This window comes from Pleurodeles waltl, chromosome 6, assembly GCF_031143425.1.
Source record: "Pleurodeles waltl isolate 20211129_DDA chromosome 6, aPleWal1.hap1.20221129, whole genome shotgun sequence".
NCBI classification, from domain to species: Eukaryota; Metazoa; Chordata; class Amphibia; order Caudata; family Salamandridae; genus Pleurodeles; species Pleurodeles waltl.
Window position 1 is genome coordinate 973,640,270 of NC_090445.1, and position 25,204 is coordinate 973,665,473.

At 43.4% G+C, this 25,204-nt stretch overlaps 1 protein-coding gene across 3 annotated transcripts in view; it reads right to left on the reverse strand.

Moving 5' to 3' along the window:
- Positions 1-833: 833 nt before the first annotated feature.
- The window catches only part of RBP4 (retinol binding protein 4), a 29,461-nt gene continuing 5,090 nt past the window's right edge, over positions 834-25,204 (reverse strand). For all 3 annotated transcript variants that reach the window (XM_069239835.1, XM_069239836.1, XM_069239837.1), the window contains exons 3-6: positions 22,500-22,636; positions 22,274-22,380; positions 12,989-13,204; positions 834-1,253 (exon numbers count right to left, since the gene is read on the reverse strand). In XM_069239835.1, coding sequence (XP_069095936.1) covers positions 1,231-1,253; positions 12,989-13,204; positions 22,274-22,380; positions 22,500-22,636 — 483 coding nt within the window. In that variant the 3' untranslated portion in view covers positions 834-1,230. The remainder of the gene's footprint in view (positions 1,254-12,988; positions 13,205-22,273; positions 22,381-22,499; positions 22,637-25,204) is intronic.

Here is a 25,204-nt window from a genome sequence, read left to right on the forward strand (position 1 = left end):
TGAATTCAAATGGAATTGCCCTGTGGCCAGTGGGTACTAATATGTGTATGAATATATTTCGTTCTGATGCTGCTGGTCCCTTAACAAACATTTAATAAGCATGCAGCTGCCATTCTGTCTATCGTTATTGTAGTTACAATTAACATTGCATGAACTAGGATAGGATTTTGATTGGATTTTGTTTCCATGGCAGCTACTCCACCCATAAAAAGATAGGCCAGTCCTATCTTTTGATGTGCTGAGTTCTCGGCCTCAACTGCAGTCTCCACAGTCATAAAATTAAATTAATAGTTTCTGAATATCAACAAAATAGTAAACTTACCCAAAGGTTTAAGTTTATATTTGTGAATCAGGTTCATAGAATAACGAATGCTCTAGACTGTTCCACCTATACAAAAATATCTCATCTCATAAATATTTTGCAGTATTATTGGTTACCACTGGAATAATTAATAAACAAACAATTTTTATTGTATTACTCACAGTATCAATGAGGGGCTGCTGTCCTTTAGAAGACAGCTCAGCAATAAGTCAAGAAATGGCGTATCAGGCAACATTCACAGTTAATCAATTTTCAAAGCATTCAAAGCATGCAAGTGACAATGAACTCGGGTGTAAATGTTCAATATATAGAAAAAACGTTTGTGAAACAGCTCAGGTTACGGAAAGGATGGTTACATTCTCTGTTCTTGTAGCATATCACATCTTTAGGGATTACAATACCATACCTTCTTGACAGAAGTGCTCATTGCCTAGTTCATTCACCAAGGCAGAACAGGTTTCATCTTTCAAGAGGCTTTTGACTTTTCAACAAGAAATAATGTCTGATACAGTTTAATATTTAGTAGGAAGCATTTATTGAAAACATGACTATTTAAATACAGTTTTTAGCAACTCTACTGGCCAAAACCAGTTCAATCAAAGATCAATGATATTGTGTATACCAAATTCATATTCCAATCCCGGCTTCCTTGTGGTGGCATAAATGTAGTAGTTACATAACATTCTGTTTACAGGGATACCCACTGTGTTATGTACACTGTATACATACATTATTGTTATATATTTCTAATTCATATTTATTATAGCTTCCTTGGCTCTTTATCATGTGCATTTTTCAAAATGTCACAGTGCTGTCATAAAGGCGCTGAGTAATTTATTTGGGAGAAAGGTGTAGAGATGTGTAAACAGTCTTGATTGATAACTTGAGGTTTCAGTGCCAGGTCTTGCTTAAGGATTCTGGTTGCAATATCCTACATTAACACAATAACAGAAAACAGACAAAGTTAAACACATCATGAATTCACAACATACGTGTGATTACAAATTAAACTACTTTCACAAAGCAATACAATCAATCAGGTTAATTTAACAATATTAAGAACTGTAAACACAAAACATGCATCTCCTTTACACACCAGGACTTTCTAAATGACACTGATATTGTTATTCCACTGTTGCTTTTGATAATTTTTAACTAACTAGCAGACGGAAACAGAGTTGTGTCACCAAATTTCTGAGGCGGCTGATGGTCTCTTTTCTCAGGGATAAAATGTCTGCAGAAGTAAAATATCTGCACAACTCTTGGAGTTTGACTTATTGTATTGTATGTACTCTTGAGTGCTTCAAATCTTCTAAATTCTACATCCAACTGACCCAAACTCAACTACGGTACTTTAATTTATTAAGTGATACCTAAGAGTTGGGTTTAATAACAAGAATTGTGTGCAGATCCAAAAGAGATTTATGTCTGTATAAACACAATGTATACGACACAGTCTGTATGTCTGAAACCAAGATGAACAGACTCTGACAAATGCCCAAGTGATACCCAAGTGACACACCTTCTACTAAGTTACACACACGATATGATGATGGTACGTTTGATTCCTTATCATTAAGAAATTGTGCTTTCTGACCACCCTTAAGGGCAACAGTCCTTCTGTTCCACATATGTATAGTTATTCATTTCTGTGGTGTAAGTCCCATATGAGAGGATATTACCTTTAAGACTTCTCCTCAAGATGCTTGGCCAAGTGACAGGAAGAATAAGGTATGTCTCTATGTAGGGCACCCCAGGCAGGTCAGAGACATCAATAAATATGCAGCACTGAATAAGTGGTAATCTTCAATTCATCCAGTTCTTCCTTGTCACAGACATGTCAAAGCAAGCCTTAACCACATCCATTGTCTAGATTAACCCCCAAATAAACCTTTTGCCTGCCTTTACTCCATTCCTGTGGGTTGCTACTGCTGTTCCTACCTTCAGAAAATGAATTGTTTCTCTGACATTCTCCTGAATCATGCTAAACACCATCATTAGTTGAGAGCAATATGGACTTGGCGAGGAAGGAAATTGCAGGACTGATGTGAGGAAGACCTCAACTCTGAGTAATGAAGACTGGAAGAAATTGGTATCATTGTCCATCTTCATCATGACACTCCTTCCCAACTGAGTTTGGAAATACTAGAAAGGATACTGTGATTGAAGAAGGGCCGAGGACAAAAACCTAATTATCCAAATGACTCCCATAGATGCCAGTCTTAAATTCTCAAAACGCTCGAAGCCGCGGACTGATTTCATATCTGGGAGGAAATGGCAAGGAATTCTCCATAGGACACTTTACATCCCGCACCTTACACTTCCTGTTTCAGGACCCCACGAGAACCAATATAATAAGAGTGATGCCTAGCCGCTGAAAGTTCTTGGGGGGAGCATACAAGGAACAACAGGGACCTGTTATGACTGCCAAACAAGCATTGCTCTGCCATTACCCTGAAGGCAAAAAACCTATGTAAAACATACTAGAAATACCCTGTCATACTCTCAAAAGTTCATCTATCCCTTTTTTAATTTTCATAAAATACCACAGTCCAGCAGCTATCTACTGCTGCAAATAGCAGGTGATATTGTTATCCTAAATCTATGGTATTTAACAGATCAGACATTGAAAGAAAGAAGGCTGAATTGTGAATCACAATTTTCAGGATTGAAAAGATGATGCAATCAGTTAAATCACAGTCACCCTCTCAGGGTGGAAGGGAAAGTGCTCCACATTGAACTAGATGATGTCACCTAGAAGATGAACAGCCCCAGCCTACCTGGATAGCCATCTCAGGGCAGACTGCAGCAGCTGTTACATTAACGTACTGACTTTCCTAAGTAAGCTTTTAAGAACTGAAAATAACACTATGTAGCCACATGGAAAGACACAGCCTGGGCAGAAGGGTATAGCACTGTACTATACACGCTAAGGATATGCAAATGTAGAAGGCTGTAGTAAGTTGCTCCACAGAAGGGTTGACTGAGGAACAAAGGGTTTTTTTTTACTGCCACCACAGAAGATGAAGGTATATTTTCTCACCAGTCCAACAGCCAAACCAAACTAGACTGGAATATGGTGACCTCAATGGAATGCCATGGTCATCACTTTAGTATCATCAGGTTCCACCTAGGTCTCACATTATAACACATCCCCTCTATTTCCTTCAACAATATGAAATAGAAACCAAACAATGTTGCATAACATATATGCGATTGCAAAAGTTGCAGGATAATTTGAAATGCTATAATACTGAGCATAAAATTGGGTGAGATTACTGTTTAGGTGAACATTAAAATATAAGAAAGGGGTTAAAAGAAACTCATTCTACCTAACAGATTCAGAAAGCCTGGCAGCTGCTAGTCTAATTCTTTGTTGATTTAAGTCTCACCAGACTCCATGACTTTCCACTTAACCTTTAGAAATCACACACAACCCATCACCTTCACCTACAGAGATACTACCCCTCCACATTCCTCTAAAGTTTTTTTTAGCTACACATTAACTCAACCTCTCTCTTCAACATCATTCCACTACACTCACCTTCCTCATCCACCTCAGGGTGTAATACCACGCTATTCCCGTATCTCTCATATAAGCCTGCTCTTTTCCTATTACATTTTATCCATTTGACAACTGGGCATAGTTAACCTTCATACCTATGAGTTGTTATAGTTCTCTGAACTTAGACATACCACCTCCTATTCAACTACTGACTTAACCCCTATCCTTAATCTGTTTAGCCTTGACTCAACCTTCAATCTTCAACATCTCAGGCTTTTGCACTGTTTCAAGGTCATTGTTGTTCCTTCTTCAACCACATATACATTTCTTACTCAACTATAGTTTGTCTTTCTCTCCCTCTCTTTATACTGAAAGGAGTGTGTCTGGTAAAACTGTTAACACAAAAGCAAAGAGTCCTTATTGTATCCATAATGGCCCTCTCCATATCCAACTTGCTTTTTAGCACTGTTACAATGACTCATTTAATCAAGCGGTTAACTGTTTAAACAATACAATTTACCTGTGGATTATACATTGATGTTCTGTAATGTTCTGTAATGTTTAATGTCATATTGTCCTTAAACAATATCCTAATTTCAACAGGGGGTGTTTGCATATTATTAACTGCACTGTAGATACATTTGTAGGAATGCCTTCTTTCATGATTTTTTTTTTCCTCAACACCCTAATGGTGTTGGCCGTAGTTATTTAATTTACAAACTCAACCTCAATCCATCTAGTGTGCACATTCACTAATACCACAGCAAACCTCATTTTTGGTAAACAATTTAAGGGTCTAATAATATCTCAACACACCTTATACCAAGGCACACCTGGGTCTAGTATTTGTTGTTGTGTGCTTCCACTAACTTTCAATCTCTTTTCGCCCCCTTTACACACAGCACATTTGCATACCCATTGAACGGCTTTCTCATACATTTTTGGCCACCAAAAATTCTCTTTAGTATGTTTAACAGTTAACGACTGGGCCAAATGTCCTTTGTGTGCATGTTCACACACTTTCTTCCTCAGTTTATAAGTCTGAATGAGAAGTATACCTCATGTCAGTAGTCACCCTCACTTGATAACTCATCTACAATTTTAGATTAAGGACTGGCTTCTACACTCACACAAATCTCTTTGACACCAACCTTCCACACAAAATTCTTTACATCCTTCAATACCTTCTCTCCCTTTTGTACATTTACCCTTTTCTCTTTGAAATGGTTCCTTTGCATTTTGAAACAATATCATAAGCATACATCACAACCTCCTTTGTATCAAAATTCTCCTGCCATGCAACAATGGGCAAAGCTAAGAGGGGAGACAGTCAGCTTGTTTATTATTCCATCCTGGAATGTATGCAATCCCATGCTTTGTAACTTAGCAGCCAGTCTGACTAGACATGCTGAAGCATTACTGGTACCACTTGGCAGTAATATTGTGAGCAAACGCTTAAGATCTGTACTCAAAATCACATTTACTTCCCACACATAACTTTTGAACTATTCCATGGCCCACGCAGTAGTCAATACCTCTCTCTCTATGACAGAATCCTGTCTCTCAGAGTCCATCAAAGAGCGAGAGGTAAAGGCTACCATTTTTTTCAAATCAATCTCAACTTGGGCCGACACCACACCAATTCCTACAGTGCTTGCATCCATAGTGATACTAGATTTGGGTTTGAGCTCACAAGGTGTCAATATGATAGCACTGGCAATATCTCCTTTTACCCTCTCAAAAAAAATGTATTGGTCACAAGACCACAAGAAAGGCACTCCTGTCCTTAAAACATGCTGTCAATGGTTCTGTCTTATCCGCAAAGTTCTTAACAAATTTGGCATAATATTCCACCAATCCAATAAAGGACCTCACTCATCCTTGTCCTGCGGGTTGGGTGCATCCTTATGGCTTTAACCAAATCATTCCTTCACTTGACCCCTTTAGTTCAGAATGTGTATCCCAAATATTCTGCATCTTCTTGATAATTTTCTATCTTTGAGGTTCTGCCTACATTCCCCAACTTATCTAAGACCTGTTACTGTCAGACTACAGAAGATGAAGGTCCCTCTTCTAGCCAGCCCAGCAGCCCAGTTGTCCTAGCCTCAAAGCTGGGACCTCAATGGAATGCCAAGGTTTCACACTAATGTCATCAAGTTCCACTGAGGCCTCAGATTATAAAATGGGCCGCAGGATATAGCACTGTAAAATAAACATTAGGGATACGCAAGTGCAGCAGACTACAAATACAGATTCTCTGAGTTACCTCACAAAATACATCCATTCTGTGGGCCCATGAACCTGCATCCATAAAAGTAGAAGCCAAGCCATGGTGCATAAAAACAGATGCCCAAACGTTACAGAAATGTGAGACTTACATAGTGTTTAAAGTAGGTGGAGAGCAATAAACACTACACCATCCATTACATGAACAGATATAGCAGTAGAAAATCCCTGTGCTGGCTGGAGTTCAGGAGAGCTAAAGCATCTGCAATAAATCCATAATGACTTGCTATTACTTGTCGGAGGAAAAGGCAAAAGACAAAACACAGGGAGGGCAGGGAGCAGGCATTTGTTATGGTGGCAGGAAGAGAAGGAGTCATCAACGGGGTGAAGTAAAGATGACATTTGTTTTTGTGCTTAGTCCAAATAAACTTTTGTTACATCCCCTATAAAGAGATATATGTAGGACAACTGATATCTTTAAAATCAGCAGCTGCTGTTTTAACCTGATGTTATAATCTTTCCACCAGCAAGGAAGAAATTTGCATTGGTAAATTCCTTGGAAAACAGAGATCATGCTGGATGTTCCACAACAGTACATCCTAGCTGTCAATTTTGGTTTGAGATGAGTTTCTGGATTTCCACTTCAGGTCTCAAAAAGCACTCATGAAAAAATATAATCACATAATAGCTAAGTAGGACAGACAGAACTAAGAAGAAACATACTAGAAGCACTCACTGGGTTTTCACTAATGTCATCAGCATCTACTTCAGAAATGGTCCAAAAATATGAAGTGTGAAGTTATATACTTTTGATTTGCTAATTGAGTCCAACCACACAAACGTTGTGAGACTGCCCTCTAGCCCATAAAATGTTCAATCAGGGCAAAGAGCTAATTATGTGTCGCAATTTGTTTTTCAAATGGTGGTGTGGTTACATTCGACAAAAGATCTTTATCTCACTCCAGGGTTAAGGGATACATTTACAATCTAAAGTAAAATCATGAAAGTGATTTTAAGTTCCTGGTCAAACTCAATACTGTTGGTAGTAAGAGGGAGTGATTGAATCCATCTGATCCTGCTGTGGGTGCCTTACCATCCTCTTACTCCCCTGCAGCTTAGCACTGTTTTCTATCTGAGGATACATCATTAAATGCCAGTTAAGGCACTGTGGCGGTCATTCTGACCGCGGCCGGCGGCAGTTGCCGCCCGCCATGCGGTTACCGCCGAATGACCGCCCCGCGGTCAAAAGACCGCAGCGGCCATTCCAACTTTCCCGCTGGGCCGGCGGGCGACCGCCAAAAGGCCGCCCGCCGGCCCAGCGGGAAAGCACCTGCAACGAGGAAGCCGGCTCCGAATGGAGCCGGCGGAGTTGCAGGGGTGCGACGGGTGCAGTGGCACCCGTCGCGATTTTCACTGTCTGCAAAGCAGACAGTGAAAATCTGTATGGGGCCCTGTTAGGGGGCCCCATGACACCCGTTCCCGCCATCCTGGTTCTGGCGGTGACAACCCGCCGCGGTCAGAATAGCCCAGGAAGCACCGCCAGCCTGTTGGCGGTGCTTCCGCTGCCCTCTGCCCTGGCTGTCACAGACCGCCAGGGTTGGAATGAGGGCCTGTGTGTCCCCATTCAGGTGGTTCATCAGTGGTTAATCTGAAAGGGTCTCAGTGCCATCTCTTATCGGAATACGGAATAGTCAGCATATTATAAGCTTTGCATTGTGGTTGCCAAGAGTTGTAGTTCTTGCATGGGCTGTGTAGGAGGTTTTTGAGAATACCATCCATTTTGATGGGGGAGGCATTAATTAAACTACTAAATATGAAGAAAGATATAAATCTGTAAACTATCAGGCGGAACTGACTGAAGATCATAAAAAAATATGTGGGCAGGAAAAGTTATTGAGGTGCCAAATCGAGGAAAGTCAGCACTGCTTGCTAAATAGCAAAGTAAAAATTGACTTGAGCCATGAAGAATAACAGAATAGTTGCGGAAAATAAAATATTTCCAACTGCATAAAGTAAACTATTAGTAAGAGATTGAGTGCAGTTTAATCATTTGCAGTGCAAACCTTATTTCCAAAAACGTTTATTGTGCATGCTCTCTGGTCTCAATTCCTGAAATTGATGTTCTTCCGGCCTTTTTCAATTACTTTAATCGAGGCAGTTTGGAAGCCAATGAGTAGTAAAAGAACATTTCTAGAGATGTGTCTGATGACCCGCGACCAATAACTCACTTTAAAAAGGCCTCAAAACAGCCACTTGATGTCAATGACTACACACAGTCTGTTAATCACACTCTTTGGTTCTTCGAACCGCAATGGCCAGTAGGGAAGAACAGTATTTTTAAGAGGCCTTGACTGCTCCCACATGCCAACATATGAATCAACTGGGCACGTAGTGAGGTTGTTTTGGGCGATGGCCAGATAGAGAAGACTAGCAACACTGTTTAACTTTAGGTCGGACATCATGTCACAAGCTGTGAATGCCCGTTTGCCAGTCTCCCATTGCGTCTACTACTACTGTGACCCATTCGTCCACACAATGCAGGTACTGTACTTCCTTTAATGATGTGGTAGTGCCAGGCGTACATTTATTTTTATACTTGGAGAATGAAAAGCATTTCTTAACAAGGAAGAGTCCAAGTCTGCAGGTAAACTTTTCCGAGCCAGCCAAACATTCAACATGAACCCACACCAAGTGCGCATGCGCGCCGGTGCATGACACAGAACACAACCGTGATCTTTGACACAGACAACAAGAGTAATTTGGAAACACTGGAACTGCCCAGACATTTCTTAATAAGAATCAGCAAATAAAGGACACAGAGAATAAAAAAAATACGGAAGTAAAGGACATCAACCACTCGCAACTTCAATGCTAAAATGTAAACTTTATCCCCAATAGTTTTTCAAAAACGGCCAACAGGGATTATTCTACAGAGAAACCTTATGAAGGCCCTGCTGACGTAATAGTCAAAAAGATTAATAAAGTCAGGTTTTAACACCGACTACTGTCATTTCACACTAGTTTTAACATCCTCAAAGGTTTGGGAGAATACTTGGCGAAAACACTGTTTCCAGTGCTCATTACTGCAAATCTGTGGAACATATAGCCCTACTAAGAGGATGCATTTCTGCAAACCTAGGGAAGTACTGCCAGTTAGGGTGCTGACTTTGGAACCTGGGTTTTAATCATGGCTTCAGTAATTGACCAAAATCATGTAACTCTGGGCAAATCACTCTATCCACCTGCGAGTAAAAAATGTAAATATTTGAATGCAATAAGTGTCCACTTGATGAACATAACATTACATTATCTCCCAGTGGTGCTTATTACCGTACAGTATAATGTTTGCCTCTGATAGGTTTGTGCTATGTAAAATATATACTTGCAAATTCCGACATCACAGGAAGTAACTCGGACACCTTCAGATACTGAACAAGGAGAGTTACTGTTTGGAAATATGTGTATGTATATATATGTGTATATATAAAAAAATAAAGGTTACAGGGACGTTATAGTTAGGAAATAGAATTAAAAGAAATCCAGAAATTCACTTAAAAAGCCAAAAGTTACAGGGATTTTATAGTTAGGTTCTGAATTTACTGGCACAAAACCATTGAAAATCAGCAGTTATAGTTAAAGTTATTCAAGTAACTATAACTGGCACCCTAAGGGAACTAGAACTCGCACCCCCGCCTCCAGTGTTTAAGCAGCCCCGGAGAGGTAGTGGTTCCCGGGGTCTGCAACGGGCCTCCTTCATTCTTTCAAATCAGCCCTGGGGATGAGGTGGTCCATGGGGCTGCGGGGTGAGCTGGGGGGTGGTGGTACACGGCCCCCCACATATAATCAAAACAGCCCTGGGGGGGTGGTTGTCTCTGGGGCCAATAGGGGGCAGCATGCCCCCATATATAATGGATTGTTAGCCCCAGGGAGATGGCTGTCCCTAGGCCCTGGGGGTTCCGCAGGACCCCACAACTATAATTAACACATTTTGACCTGTGGTGGTGTTAATGCCCCAGGCGCAGGGGGCTGCATGGCCCCACTGCATACTATTTGATTTAAGCCCCCAGGAGTTGGAGCATAAATAAGCCAAGGAGGGGGGCCCTTGCACCCCTCCTATATTTTTTATATACCCTTGGGACACGGGCCTCCGGGAGGGCTTTACCAAAAAAAGCATGGGAGACCACGCTTGTTTTTTGTTTAATTTTTGCCATGAATTTTCAACTTTGTTGCCAATTCACTGCAAAAATATATTTTTTAAAGTACTTTTTTGCCCTGGCACAGTCTCTCTGGGACCCCAGCACTAGAGCTAATGGGTCAGGGTATCCCTTTCCTGGCTCCTTTTCTTGTTGATTTAAAAAAATATATATATATTCTGAGACTCAGCTGAAGCCGAGTGCCAAGATGGCTGGCAACACTTCCGGTTGAGGTGTTGGCAGCCAATCAGATCTGTGCACGAGATCGGAAGGATTTGCAAAGCCTTCGCGCATTTAAAAATACACATTTGGTTTTCCTCTATTTTCACCAAAACTACTAAACGGATCAACACCAAATATCAAAAAGCGTAATCTGTGTACCGAAAGCTACATTTCTGCCAAATTTGGTGTAATTCCATCTGGTGGTTCCGGCTGTATTTTTATTGGCCCCCGCTTAACAGTTCAAACTGAAACTCCCCATGCAGAACAAGATTCTTTGGCACACTTTTGTTTGAAAAATTTCATGAAGATTTGTGAAACAGTGCCAAAGATATAGGTGACTATCACAAATAATATATATATATATATATATATATATATATATATATATATATATATATATATACAGGGCTCGAAAAATCATAAATATGTTACAACACCTGCAGGTCAAGTAACTTAAATAATCTTCTTGGCCTAACTGTAATGTACTTGACCCAAATTGTCTCAAATTGTGTGATCATAGGCAAATAGTTTACAGAGTCACCTTTTTCTTAATTCTCACATATGATTGCACCTTCAAATATGTGAGCTCAGCATTTCTGCAGTACAAAAAAACTATTTTCTTTGATTAAGTAGACTAGAGTTTGCTGCATGCATCACAAGAATCTAGCCCACATACCCATGAGGTCTAACACACGTAACCTAGGACTTCTTTTAGTTTACTAACAATGTTGCCATAAGGGCAGGAGTGTTTCTCAGTTTGTTTAAACACTCAATTTTAATGAATATATTACTAAACCATGATGTGGTAACATATTGTCATCTACACACAGTAACTTTCCAAGAAATGTCCATAATCCTCTTCACTAACTTGCAGCTTTACTGTTAAAGCTATAGAATGTATTAACAATCTGTGAAAATTGGGTTTCAGAAAACATATCCTTTGCACAATAATATGTAAAGTATTCTGATTTGTTTTCATTCTATTAAAATATTTTTTCATCACACAAATGTAAAGCAAGCATTTGCAATGCAATGGGTCTTGTGTTTGCTCCAGTTTGAGCTACTAGCATTGTAAACTCTTAACCAGACTTTTCTTGACACATAAATTGAAAATGAAATGTGAAACAGTTTCACATAACTAACTGGACTTTTCTTGCCATATAAACTGAAAAGTAAAAGTTTCACATAAGCGAGCCGATGGCCGCCATCAGCAAACACACCGAGGGAAATAAAAGTTCACTTGCAGTGAAACCTATTGGCAAAAGTGCAATTATCCATGTAACCGGCAAAAGCGCAATTATCTATGTACCAGGCAAAAGTGCAATTACCTATGTAACAGGATCGATGTCATGCAAAGAGCTTGACTACTGCCCAGCGAGATCACGCTGCCAAATAACAAGAAAAAGTAGTCCAGAAACCAAACAGAAAACATCGAGCCTTGTATGTTTTCAGTAATTGTTCGGTGCGCTTGAGTAGGGCTAAATACCGGAAAAGGCATGATGTATGCATGCCTTTCACTAATGAAAGCAAGCAGATTTTAAAAAGCAAGCCCACAAACCAGTGAAAGTGACTGACGTGACATGGGCGTGGTTAGAAGCCCAAAGAGAGATTACAGCAGGGGACCGAGCGCTTTGTGCTCGCCCCTAAAAAGGGCTTTCACAACTAGTAAAATATATTTTTAAATGTTTGCACAGTTGACTTAGTCAATTATATGTTGTGTGTTGGGTAAAACCTGACACCCTATATCCTTTTATTTTACATTCTAAGCAGCAGGTCACACAGTTCACCTTACATAGTCCTGGAACTCTGCAGTCAGAAGGAAAATTAATTGTAAGAAAAACTGACTTTTGACCTCTGTCTGTGAACACAGAGCAAATGTGACATAAGAACAAGATTTAAAGGCATCTTTTATTGTCCCCCCCTTTTCGACTGAACAGAACACCTGTTCAGTGTCAACTCGCCAGAAGAAGCAAGTACGTATTAAAAATAGCTCGACCTGATGAAATAAGAGTCGCCACAGGGAGTGGTTGAGTGGATTTTCTGAGCCCTGATATATAAATGCCAAGCCTAGACTGGCTTCAAAGGACACAGGAGAAAATCCTGTAGGTTAGCACCTACTTTTGTAGCTGGATGGCTTGTCCATCCAGCCCTATTGTGCACTACACAATATACATCTATGACTTGTTGCTGCAGGAAAACAATGCTCTTGGGTACTACATCAGACCTAAAGTATTGCAACATGTAAATGGTTTATCTAAGTACTTCCTATAAAACCCACATGTATATACCTCTTCAGTCAATATATCCTGAAACGTTTTCTGTAAAAGAAATCACTCTGTCCCATTCAAAAAGATCTTGGTAGGAGAACCTCCCTAAATCCTTCTTGTTCACTGAAATATGAGGCGATTATCACAAAATTTTCCATTTCTGATTTTATCGCTTACTCCAACCATGGCAGCTTGCTCCCAAATAAAAGCTTCAATTTCCCAATATAAAAGACATTCCAAAACAAATGCTTACCATTATGAACTACAACTCTATACTTCCTTTCCAAGCACAGAACTTCCTGCCACTTCCGCACAGTTCGTTGTGCCTCTGGGGTCAACCCGTTCGGATCCCTGGAGAACACGAAGGAGTAGCTGTCAAGGCAGGTGCCATCATACTCATTCTTCCTGCGGCAAGAATAGTGTATTGCGTATGTTTCGTAATCAGTGTCCACCACCCAGTGAGGATCATCTACAAAACAAAGAAGGAGCAGATACAAATCATAAAGGTGGGTAGCAGTTCATAATCAACAAAATGCAGCAACAATGTCTGCTTCAACCGGCACCTGAGAACGACTGTACACTTGGAAAATCACTCAGGACGCCTTTCACGAAGGTAAACTAGGAGCTGAAGTCTAAGTTTAGGTCTAAGTTTACCTTTATGAATTGAGCCCTTAGACTTTAGATTTAAACTTAGACTTCCGGTCTAAGTTTCCCTTTGTGAATTGAGCCCTAAGAAAGTAAATACTATTACAATCGTTAATATAAAGACATTGTTAAACTTACAAAGAGAATCAAGTGTTACTCTGAAAAATAAACTTTGGATAAGTTCAGGAAATAGTTATGTGTACCACCACCAGGACAAGAGACTGGGAGATATTTGAGTTAAGACACAGCTCTAGTCCTGCTGGGACTTCCATGAGTAGCCTTGTGATTCTCCCAGGAAAAATAGCATACTGACCAACCCTTTCATGATTCTAAACATCTCTCCAAAATGTCAGTGTAACCAAACATGACCACACTGTGTGGCGAAAGGATCAATCCTCTGCTAGGAACTAGGGCAGGTGGATAAATCAGTTTACCCATCTTATGTAGTCACTCCCAAGTGATTAAAATCTACTGAGATTTTTTATCTGCACCTGTATTCATTTCTCATAGATCTCCGCAATTTTGGGCTTCTCTCTTCCTAACCAGAGCTAGTATCCTTTCTAACCTTCCATTCTAGTTTAAACTACAACTGATGCGTAAATCTTTGTTTCACCATATAATCTAAGAATGATCTTCAATGCTAGCCTCAGTCCAAAGATAGCAAACCCTAATAGAGAATCAGCAGGCATAATTTAGATCCTCCTTAACCGGTTCTGTGCCCAGGACGTAATGGTTACGTCCTGCGGCACAGTGCTGCTGTGCCCCGGACGTAACCATTACGTCCTGGGCACCCAGCCCAGAGGGAGCGCTAGCGCTCCCTCTGTGGGGTTCCGTCCCACCCCCCCCCCAAGTCAGGGATGGAAGGGGAAGCCCTTCCCCTTTCACCCCTGACCCCCACCCCCACCCCCCTTGTGATGTCAGCGCGCGCATCACAGAGACTCCCCCATCGCGCTGGAAGCTCAGTTTCCAGCGCGATCGGAGGAGAAATGCTTTGCATTTCTCTTCCGATCACGTGGGGGAGGCCGAGAGAGGCTTCAAAGGGAAGGAAATGTATTTCCTTCCCTTTGAAGTCTCTCTCTGTGTTTTGGCAGCCGGATTGAAAGCAATCCGGCTGTCAAAACGCCCACTAGACACCAGGGATGTCTTTTGAAAAAAGGAAATTGGCATAAGGGAGCGACCCCTTGGGCAAGGGTCGCTCCCGGGGGGCATTTTTTTAAAGGCCTTTTCTGCCCCCCCCAGCCTATTATTAGGCTGATCTGCCCCCCCCCCCCCCTCCCCCCGGCACCAGGGATAATTTTTTTGTTTTTGTTTTTTTGTTTAGTTTTTGGTTTTTGAGGTGGGGAGCGACCCCTTAGGCAAGGGTCGCTCCCCTAGGGGGCAAATTATATTTAGGCCATTTCTGCCCCCCTTGGGGGCAGATTGGCCTATTTTTATGAGGCCAATCTGCCCCCAAGGGGGTAGAAACCACTAGACACCAGGGAGTTTTTTTTTTGTTCGTTTTTCACGTAAGGGGAGCGACCCCTTAGACAAGGGTCGTTCCCCTGGGGGGCAAATTTATTTTAGGCCATTTCTGCCCCCCATGGGGGCAGATCAGCCTATTTTAATTAGGCCGATCTGCCCCCAAGGGGGGCAGAAAACACTAGGCACCGGGGATTTTTGTTGTTGTTGTTGTTTTACAGATGGGGAGCGTCCCCTTAGGCAAGGGTCGCTCCCCTGGAGGGGCAAATTGTATTTAGGCCATTTCTGCCCGCTTTGGGGGCAGATCGGCAGATTTTAGGTCAATCTGCCCCCAAGGGGGCAGAAACCACTAGGCACCAGGGATCTTTTATTTGCGCTGTCACGCAAGGGGAGCGACCTTGTAGGCAAGGGTCGCTCCCCGGGGGATGGGGGAGCAAAAATTTATTTTAGGCCATTTATGCCCCCCCTTGGGGGCAGATTGGCCTATTGTTATTAGGCCGATCTGCCCCCGGGGGGGCAGAAACCTCTAGGCGCCAGGGCAATTTTTTTTTGTTGTTGTTTGTTTTTTTAGAGATGGGGAGCGACCCCTTAGGCAAGGGTCGCTCCCCTGGAGGGGCAAATTGTATTTAGGCCATTTCTGCCCGCTTTGGGGGCCGATCGGCCGATTTTAGGTCAATCTGCCACCAAAGGGGGGCAGAAACCACTAGGCACCAGGGATCTTTTTTTTTTGTGCCGTCACGCAAGGGGAGCGACCTTGTAGGCAAGGGTTGCTCCCCGGGGGGGGGGCAAATTTATTTTAGGCCATTTCTGCCCCCCCGGGGCAGAAACTTCTAGGCGCCAGGGCAATTTTTTTTTTTTTTTTGTTTGTTTGTTTGTTTTTTTAGAGATGGGGAGTGACCCCTTAGGCAAGGGTCGCTCCCCTGGAGGGGCAAATTGTATTTAGGCCATTTCTGCCTGCTTTGGGGCCGATCGGCCGATTTTAGGTCAATCTGCCACCAAAGGGGGACAGAAACCACTAGGCACCAGGGATCTTTTTTTTGCACCGTCACGCAAGGGGAGCGACCTTGTGGGCAAGGGTCGCTCCCCGGGGGGAGTGAGGGGCAAATTTATTTTAGGCCATTTCTGCCCCCCTGGGGGCAGATCGGCCTATTGTTATTAGGCCGATCTGCCCCCGGGGGGCAGAAACCTCTAGGCGCCAGTGCAAACTTTTTTTTTTTTTTTATTTTTTTTTTAGAGATGGGGAGCGACCCCTTAGGCAAGGGTCGCTCCCCTGGAGGGGCAAATTGTATTTAGGCCATTTCTGCCCGCTTTGGGGGCAGATTGGCAGATTTTAGGTCAATCTGCCCCCAAGGGGGGCAGAAACCACAAGGCACCAGGGATCTTTTTTTTTGCGCCGTCACGCAAGGGGAGCGACCCCGTAGGCAAGGGTCGCTCCCCAGGGGGGGTGAGGGGGGCAAATTTATTTCAGGCCATTTCTGCCCCCTTGGGGGCAGATTGGCCTATTGTTATTAGGCGATCTGCCCCCGGGGGGCAGAAACCTCTAGGCGCCAGGGCTAATTTTTATTTTATTTTTTTAGAGACGGGGAGCGACCCCTTAGGCAGGGGTCGCTCCACTGGAGGGGCAAATTGTATTTAAACCATTTCTGCCCCCCTTGGGGGCAAATCAGCCGATTTTAGGTGAATCTGCCCCAAGGGGGGCAGAAACCACTAGGCACTGGGGATCTTTTTTTTTTTTGCACCGTCACGCAAGGGGAGCGACCCCGTAGGCAAGGGTCGCTCCCTGGGGGAGTGGGGCAATTTTTTTTTTAGGCCATTTCTGCCCCCCCCCAGGCCGGCTGAGCTAGAGGCCGAAATCCATAGGTAGGCACTTTGCAAAAAACACCTCTGTTTTCTGTGAAAAAATGGGATGTGTCCACGTTGTGTTTTGGGCCCTTTCCTTTCGTGGGCGCTAGGCCCACCCACACAAGTGAGGTACCATTTTTATCAGGAGACTTGGGAGAACGCTGGGTGGAAGGACATTTGTGGCTCCTCTCAGATTCCAGAACTCTCTGTCACCGAAATGAGAGGAAAAAGTGGTTTTTTGGCAAGATTTTGAGGTTTGCAAAGGATTCTGGGTAACAGAACCTAGTCAGAGCCCCACAAGTCACCCCATCTTGGATTTCCCTAGGTGTCTAGTTTTCAGAAATGTGCTGGTTTGCTAGGTTTCCCCAGGTGCCGGCTGAGCTAGAGGCCAAAATCCACAGGTAGGCACTGTTTTCTGTGAAAAAATGTGTTTTGGGCCATTTCCTTTCGTGGGCGCTAGGCCTACCCACACAAGTGAGGTACCATTTTTATTGGGAGACATGGGGGAACGCTGGGTGGAAGGAAATTTGTGGCTCCTCTCAGATTCCAGAACTTTCTGTCACCGAAATGTGAGGAAAATGTGTTTTTTTAGCCAAATTTTGAAGTTTGCAAAGGATTCTGTGTAACAGAACCTGGTCAGAGCCCCACAAGTCACCGCATCTTGGATTCTCCTAGGTCTCTAGTTTTCTAAAATGCACAGGTTTGGTAGGTTTCCCTAGGTGCCGGCTGAGCTAGGGGCCAAAATCTACAGGTAGGCACTTTTCAAAAAACACCTCTGTTTTCTGTAAAAAAAAATTTGATGTGTCCACTTTGTGTTTTGGGCCATTTCCTTTCGTGGGCGCTAGGCCTACCCGTACAAGTGAGGTACCATTTTTATCGGGAGACTTGGGGGAACGCTGGGTGGAAGGAAATTTGTGGCTCCTCTCAGATTCCAGAACTTTCTGTCACCGAAATGCGAGGAAAATTTGTTTTTTTAGCCAAATTTTGAGGTCTGCAAAGGATTCTGGGTAACAGAACCTGGTCAGAGCCCCACAAGTCACCCCATCTTGGATTCCCCTAGGTCTCTAGTTTTCAAAAATGCACAGGTTTGGTAGGTTTCCCGAGGTGCCGGCTGAGCTAGGGGCCAAAATCTAAAGGTAGGCACTTGGCAAAAAAACACCTCTGTTTTTTGTAAAAAATGGGATGTGTCCACGTTGTGTTTTGTGCCATTTCCTTTTGTGGGCGCTAGGCCTACCCACACAAGTGAGGTACCATTTTTATCGGAAGACTTGGGGGAACGCTGGGTGGAAGGAAATTTGTGGCTCCTCTCAGATTCCAGAACTTTCTGTCACCGAAATATGAGTAAAATGTGTTTATTTAGCCAAATTTTGAGGTTTGCAAAGGATTCTGGGTAACAGAACCTGGTGAGAGCCCCACAAGTCACCCCATCTTGGATTCCCCTAGGTCTCTAGTTTTCTAAAATGCACAGGTTTGGTAGGTTTCCCTAGGTGCCGGCTGAGCTAGGGGCCAAAATCTACAGGTAGGCACTATGCAAAAAACACCTCTGTTTTCTTTAAAAAAATGGGATGTGTCCACGTTGTGTTTTGGGGCATTTCCTGTCGCGGGCGCTAGGCCTACCCACACAAGTGCGGTATAATTTTTATCAGGAGACTTGGGGGAACATAGAATAGCAAAACAAGTGTTATTGCCCCTTGTCTTTCTCTACATTTTTTCCTTACAAATATAAGAGAGTGTGTAAAAAAGACGTCTATTTGAGAAATGCCCTGTAATTCACATGCTAGTATGGGCACCCCGTAATTCAGGGATGTGCAAATAACCACTGCTCCTCAACACCTTATCTTGTGCCCATTTTGGAAATACTAAGGTTTTCTTGATAGCTATTTTTTACTCTTTATATTTCAGCAAATTAATTGCTGTATACCCGGTATAGAATGAAAACCCACTGCAGGGTGCAGGTCATTTATTGGCTCTGGGTACCTAGAGTTCTTGATTAACCTACAAGCACTATATATCCCCGCAACCAGAAGAGACCAGCAGATGTAACGGTATATTGCTTTCAAAAATCTGACATTGCAGGAAAAAGTACAGAGTAAAACGTAGAGAAAAATTGCAGATTTTTTCACCTCAATTTCAATATTTTTTTTTTTCAGTTGTTATTTTCTGTGGGAAACCCTTGTAGGATCTATGCAAATTACCCTTTGCTGAATTCAGAATTTTGTCTACTTTTCAGAAATGTTGCGGTTTCTGGGATCCAGCATTGGTGTCATGCCCATTTCTGTCACTGACTAGAAGGAGGCTGAAAGCACAAAAAAACGTAAAAATGGGGTATGTCCCAGTAAAATGCCAATATTGTGTTGAAAAATTGGGTTTTCTGATTAAAGTCTGCCTGTTCCTGAAAGCTTGGAAGCTGGTGATTTTAGCACTGCAAACCCTTTGTTGATGCCATTTTCAGGGAAAAAACCACAAGCCTTCTTCTGCAGCCCCTTTTTCCCATGTTTTTGAAAAAAACAAAATTTTCACTGTATTTTTGGCTAATTTCTTGGCCTCCTTCTGGGGAACCCACAAAGTCTGGGTACCTCTAGAATCCCTAGGATGTTGGAAAAAAAGGACGCAAATTTGGCGTGGGTAGCTTATGTGAACAAAAAGTTATGAGGGCCTAAGCGCAAACTGCCCCAAATAGCCAAAAAAAGGCTCGGCACAGGAGGGGGAAAAGGCCTGGCAGCGAAGGGGTTAAATATGACTCGAGTTTGGAGCAGGAAGACAGGAGTTCAAAAAATATCTACAATTCTGGCAGTTTCAGTACATGCATTTCCTGGCTTCCTCAGCTTGGACAGAACCAGATATGGCAATTACGAACACATGTCCATGCTCTTCAAAAGCATGGTGACTGAAGAAGATATTTATTTATGGCCACAAAAGTAAAAGAGAGTACAGTATTATGCCAAATTTAAATTAATGAAAGCTGAGTTCCTGGCTACATTAAAATGCAGCAATAAAATATTCAGCTTCCATCCCTCTGCTGCTTCTGTGGCCTAGATTTATTGGTCAGTCCACTAGTTCTGTGACACCATTACCTACCCTGGGCCTTTTAATCAGCAATGCTTTGGAAAGGATTCTAGAGCCCATACCTGTAATTTTAAGTCATCAGTTTCAAAGTGATTGATTCAGCAGGGTTATCTTTCTCATTTCCCATACCAAATATACCAAATACTTATTTCATAGTACTCTCCGTTTCTAGGGAAATGTACACAGAGCTAATGAAAGCATTTGGTAAGATGCAAGAACTAAGGTAAGTGAAACTGTCAGCATCATACACTTCAAATATATGCTTTGCGTGTATCCACCAGTGTCCAAGGGCAAGCAGTTGTGAATGTGACTGTAAGCCTAAGGATACTTGCAATGTAGAAACAAACACCGTATACATGTAATTGTTAAATTATGGTTATGCTGCATTGCATAATGCTTAAAGTATGAAGCTTTACGTGTACTACCCAGGCAATAGCAAATTTCACAGACACGTCATGAGCGTCATCCTCAAGTGCCACCTGATCTATTATTTAACTTAAATGTTTTATCTACTTGCATAAACGTCTCGTCCCTCAAATGAGCCTCATCCTCAAGTGCCACCTGATCTATTATTTACTTTAAATATGTTATCTACTTGCATAAACATCTCGTCCCTCAAATGATTACAGAAAAAAAGAAGAAATGAGCTTATTTGTCTCGTGAATTGTTTTCAAGCTTTCCTGTGTCATGAATGAGTTCCTCGTTGAGTCGTTTTATATCTGTGTATTTTGGTACTTCTAGACCGGGGTATATAATGACAAAATACTTCAAATAATAGGGTTGGATGATCTGCCAGGAAAAATGTTGAGATCGCTCTGACAGGTTGTATGTCAACATATCAAGATCGAGAATATCAACCTGCACTTCTGTGGACTGTACAATGTTGACTCCCGTCATAATCTGAAGATAAGAATATGTCGGGTGTGTACATTTAAAATTCTAACTCCACACATACTTAACGTGACAAGTCAAGATTGTTCAGTTAGTGTAAGAAACATCAATATTTAGAAACATCAATATTTTGATAAAACATCGTCTGACATCACCGTGGGCCCATCAACCACAAATCAGCCTGAGTATCCCTTGCACTTCACCATGTGCTCCGGTGACACACATCACCCTGAGATCCCAGCTGTACAGAGGCAGGATTGACTGTGGGCATGTGTTTGTGGGTTCTTCTGTGTAGGGTGGCTTTTATACTCACTGGAATGCTTGTCTTGATGTATGTTGATCTGTTTATACAGCTGCATGCACGTTTGCAGGTCTATGTATGGGCGCTTGTTTTTTCTACTTAATTTGTCTGTGTGTATGAGTGTTTATAAGTCTGTGTCTTGTTTGCTTTAGTGCACGACATTTCCTGTGCCCAAAGCAGGCGAAAGTTCTGGATGAAAAGCCAGCACAAATAGGGAGTAACGTGCGGGCATCTACGAGGAAATACGAATTCCCACGTTATTCCACATTCTCAGAGGCAATTCTGTGATAGTCTGATATTCCCATAGACCATATGTGCTGATAGTTGAAGTATTAATACTTTGTGTGAGTGAATAGCTATGCAGTACTCCCGCAGCATCTAAAGGCTGTGGCGTCTTACCTGGTCTGCAGCCCCCGTTGTGCAAAGTGGGCCCCACCCGTCATTGGACCGGTATTCCGACCCTGGCGTATGGATATCTGTGACATAAGGGGGACCTTTATATCTCTTACCACGTGGGGCTGGGGCCCACCATCATGTTGTCATTACACACTGCCTGAAGGGGCATTTTGAGGTGACAGTATCAGACAATGGGTGAATATTGCTATAACAGACCTGTTTTATTGCATTTGTGGGTCTATCTGCAGCTGTAATTACTGAATTGACAGGTATTGAAGGATATGGAGCAAAACACCAACATACTCAAATATTGAGTGGCCATCACGGTTCACACCGGTCTGAAAGGTTGACACTTAGGCCCATTTTTATACTTTTTTAGCAGTGCATACAATTGTATTTTGCAAGTTTGCGTCGCTTTTGCGTCAAAAAATGATGCAAATGCAGCGCCAAAAAAGTATAAATATGGGCCTTAGTGTTACAGGAAGCCAAACACCAGGACCACTGGAATTATGCGATTTTGAGACTGCAGCATTCTCCACATAATTATGGATTTGCCACATAAACCACCAATTTCCTTTCTAGCTCAAATAGATCAAAAGTTACTAAAAACGCAGTGTTGTGTATTGCAGCGCAGTCAATGGTCCTTTGCAAACATGGACTGGTCCTGTTTCTGCTGCTTATTGTATCTGTGTGTTAAACAGTACTAATGAGTTAAAAAAATGCCCAGGCTTTGTTGACTAGTGTAAAAATCAGAAAAAAAGGCAGTATTACTATCACAAAATATCATGCATAACGCCATAGAATTTGCCTTTCCTTACACATATTTTAGTCTACCCTGCAGCATAATTTGGTCCTGTCTCCTAAATAAATCCAGTGGCCCTGGCAAACACGCACCAGCACATCCGAGTTCATCTCAAGTACATGGAGACTAGCACTTACTGCCTGTCTCAAGGAAGGACAGGAGCCCACTGTACTCCAGGCGAAACTTTGCGGGGTCCTCGGTGTCTGTAAATTTCCCAATCATTTCTGCGCACATCTCCAGGCTCCTGCAGGGAAGAAAAGGCACCGCAGTCAGTTCCAGATTAAAGTACACAGAAGTTAACCCATGATGCACCACGCCCTGCACTGCAGGTCAAGAAGGCAAGAAGACATTGAAATGACTAACCCAAAGAGGACAACTCTGCCCTTAGCTGTGGCGATCATTCTTCCGTTTGAGTCCACATCGTACTGGGCGACAATGTTATCCAGGAGGAATAGGCCCTCTGGGTCTTTCTTGGCCACGGCGTACCATGTTCCTGCATACTGGGAAACATAAGCAACCACGGTGTGAGGGTAAGACGGGAGTGTTCTGGGGTAAGAATGGCGTGGATTCCCACAGGCAGCCAAAGGTTTTCACACAAAGCAGGATTTACTAAAATAGCCATCCGGGGATCTCCATAAAAAAAACTAACACCTTTTTAAAGCAGGTGAAATCAAGGAGAAAATGTGCTCAGTTCTCAAAACAAACAGGGGCTTTGGATCTATGTTGCAGTGCACAGCATGCATCCAGTGGGTGGGAGCCTTCTGAATTTGTCTATGTACAGGAATATGTAATGGAATGGAGGGGCCCGCAGAGAGGGAGACTCGCTCTAGTCTCTCCGTGGGCACATTTGAGGGAAGGGAATTGACGCCGGAGGACAGGATAGGTCACAGGTAGGTGGGGGTGGGTCTAAGGGTGGGAGGTTAAAAGAGGTGTGAGGGAGGGATCTGCCTCTTTCTGCGCCGACTATCAATCAGAACGGAGTTTGGCCAAGGGAAGTTTCTGGGGCTTGTAGGTAGGCAGAGGCTCTATTAGTCACCGGCTTGAGGCGGTAGGCCTTGCCGGAACGCTTTTCTGCAGCATTACGCTGCTCTTACTTCAGCGCCATGGCAACAAGCCACAACGCTGAAGCGGTGAGGGCCGCGCTTCGCATTATTGGCGAAGCCGGCCGAGCCGATCTCCTCAGGCCTGGTGTCCTCGACCAGGGCTGTGTCAGCATGGTGCGGCCGATGCGCATCGCGTCGAGCCGGGTAGCGGCAGTAGTAGTCATGTGTACATCTCCTGAAAGGGTGGGGACGGGGGCGCCCAAAAAACTTTAAAAAGCAACGGGAGGGTGATCGCGAGGCGCTTCCATCCCTCCCCAAGATACTGAGGAGCTGGGCACTGGGCAGCAAGAGGAGGGAGCAGTGGGGGAGGCAGGTCCAGAGATTTTAGGAGAAGAGGCCCCTGGGGACACCCAAGAGCTGCTGGTTTTTGATGGGACTGAATTGGCCATAGAACAAGGAGAGCATAACAAGAACAAGACTGCAGTCCCGGCAGACATTTGGGAGTGGGGGGCGTGATGATCACTGGGCTGGTGGAGATGTCCTTAGCGGAATCCACTCGGTGGAGTTACAAGCTGGCATGGTTGGATTTTCAATCGTTCGAGTTGTGTTCGGGCAATTTTTGGTTACAAGGAGCTAGAACTAGAGTTACGCGTGTTGCGTTTTGTGCTCTTTCTGATTGGTCAAGGTTTGTCGCCCGCTACCATTGGTGGAAAGTTGGCAGGGGTCTCCTTTTATGGGAAACTCTTTTTTGGTTTTGATCCAGCACGTAATGATTTGTTGGGAAAGATGCTGAGAGGCTGGGGCAGGGTTAGGTCAAGTTCGAGTAGGGAAGATAGAGAGCCCATCACTTTTGAGTTATTGTTGGAACTCTTGCATGTTTTGCCAGTATGCTGCACTGACGAATACGAGTTGGCTTTGTTTTGTTCTTGCATTGTGTGGATGTTTTTTGGGGCGTTTCGAGTGTCCAAATTGTTGGGGGTTGGGAGGGGGGAAGTGTGAAGATTAAGGAGGTTTGCCTGCATGGGGATGGTTTGGGGATTTGGCTCTGGCGCTCTAAGACTGATCAGTTGGGGAAAGGGAAATGGGTATGGCTGGGCAGAGGTGGTAATGTGTCTGCGTGCCCGGTGTGGGAATGTCTGAGTTTTCCGGGTGTGCAATGCTTCGCGGGAGAGATTGGAGTTTTTGTGCATAGGTCGGGGGCAAAGCTTACTAGTTTCCAGTTGTTGCAGGTGTTAAGGATGGCCTTAAAGCAGACGGGTCGTCACGCCCTTGATTTTGGCACTCATTCCTTCAGGACTGGGTCCATTTGGGTTGGGACTGGGGAACGATTAGGGGAATAGGTAGATGGAAGTCTAGATGCTGCGAGCGCTACGTGAGGCCGTAGAAAGGTTTTGTTTTGGACCCATGCTGGCTACTCAGTTTTAACACATGTTTTTTGGAAGAGGGTTTAAATCTGGAGACCACCGCTACAGTTCTTTTTCTTTGCAGGGTGTGTGTCCGGCCCACAGAAGGACAAGATGGTCACATGGCTGGTCGGCCATGGGCGGCGAAGTTTGCAGAAAAACAGATTTACGGGCGGGCTTTGGGACTCTCTAGCAGTCAACATGAAGTTTTCTGGTGGGGAAAAAGCGGCAAGAGGTGGGGAAGTCTGCTTCCGTTTATTACTTCTAGCATGCCGAACTGGGGTTGTCCCGACTTGCTGTTGATTCTTCTGGGGGAAAACGACCTTGTGAAACTGTCAGGGCTCACACTACTGCAACACATGCAGAGAGATTTGGAACTCCTCAAACAGAGGTTGCATGGTACCTGCTTGGTCTGGACTGAGGTTGTGCCTCGACGAGCGTGGAGAGGGGCAGTTAAGCATGGAGCCATGGAGCGGGCTCGCAAAAAGCTTAATCGGGCCATGCAGGTGTTCTGTTGGTCACATGGGATAAAAGTTTTTAAAAAAGGGAAATATCAAGGAGCAAGATGAGGCAGTTTTCAGGGCAGATGGACTGCACTTGTCACAGTTGGGGAACGCATACT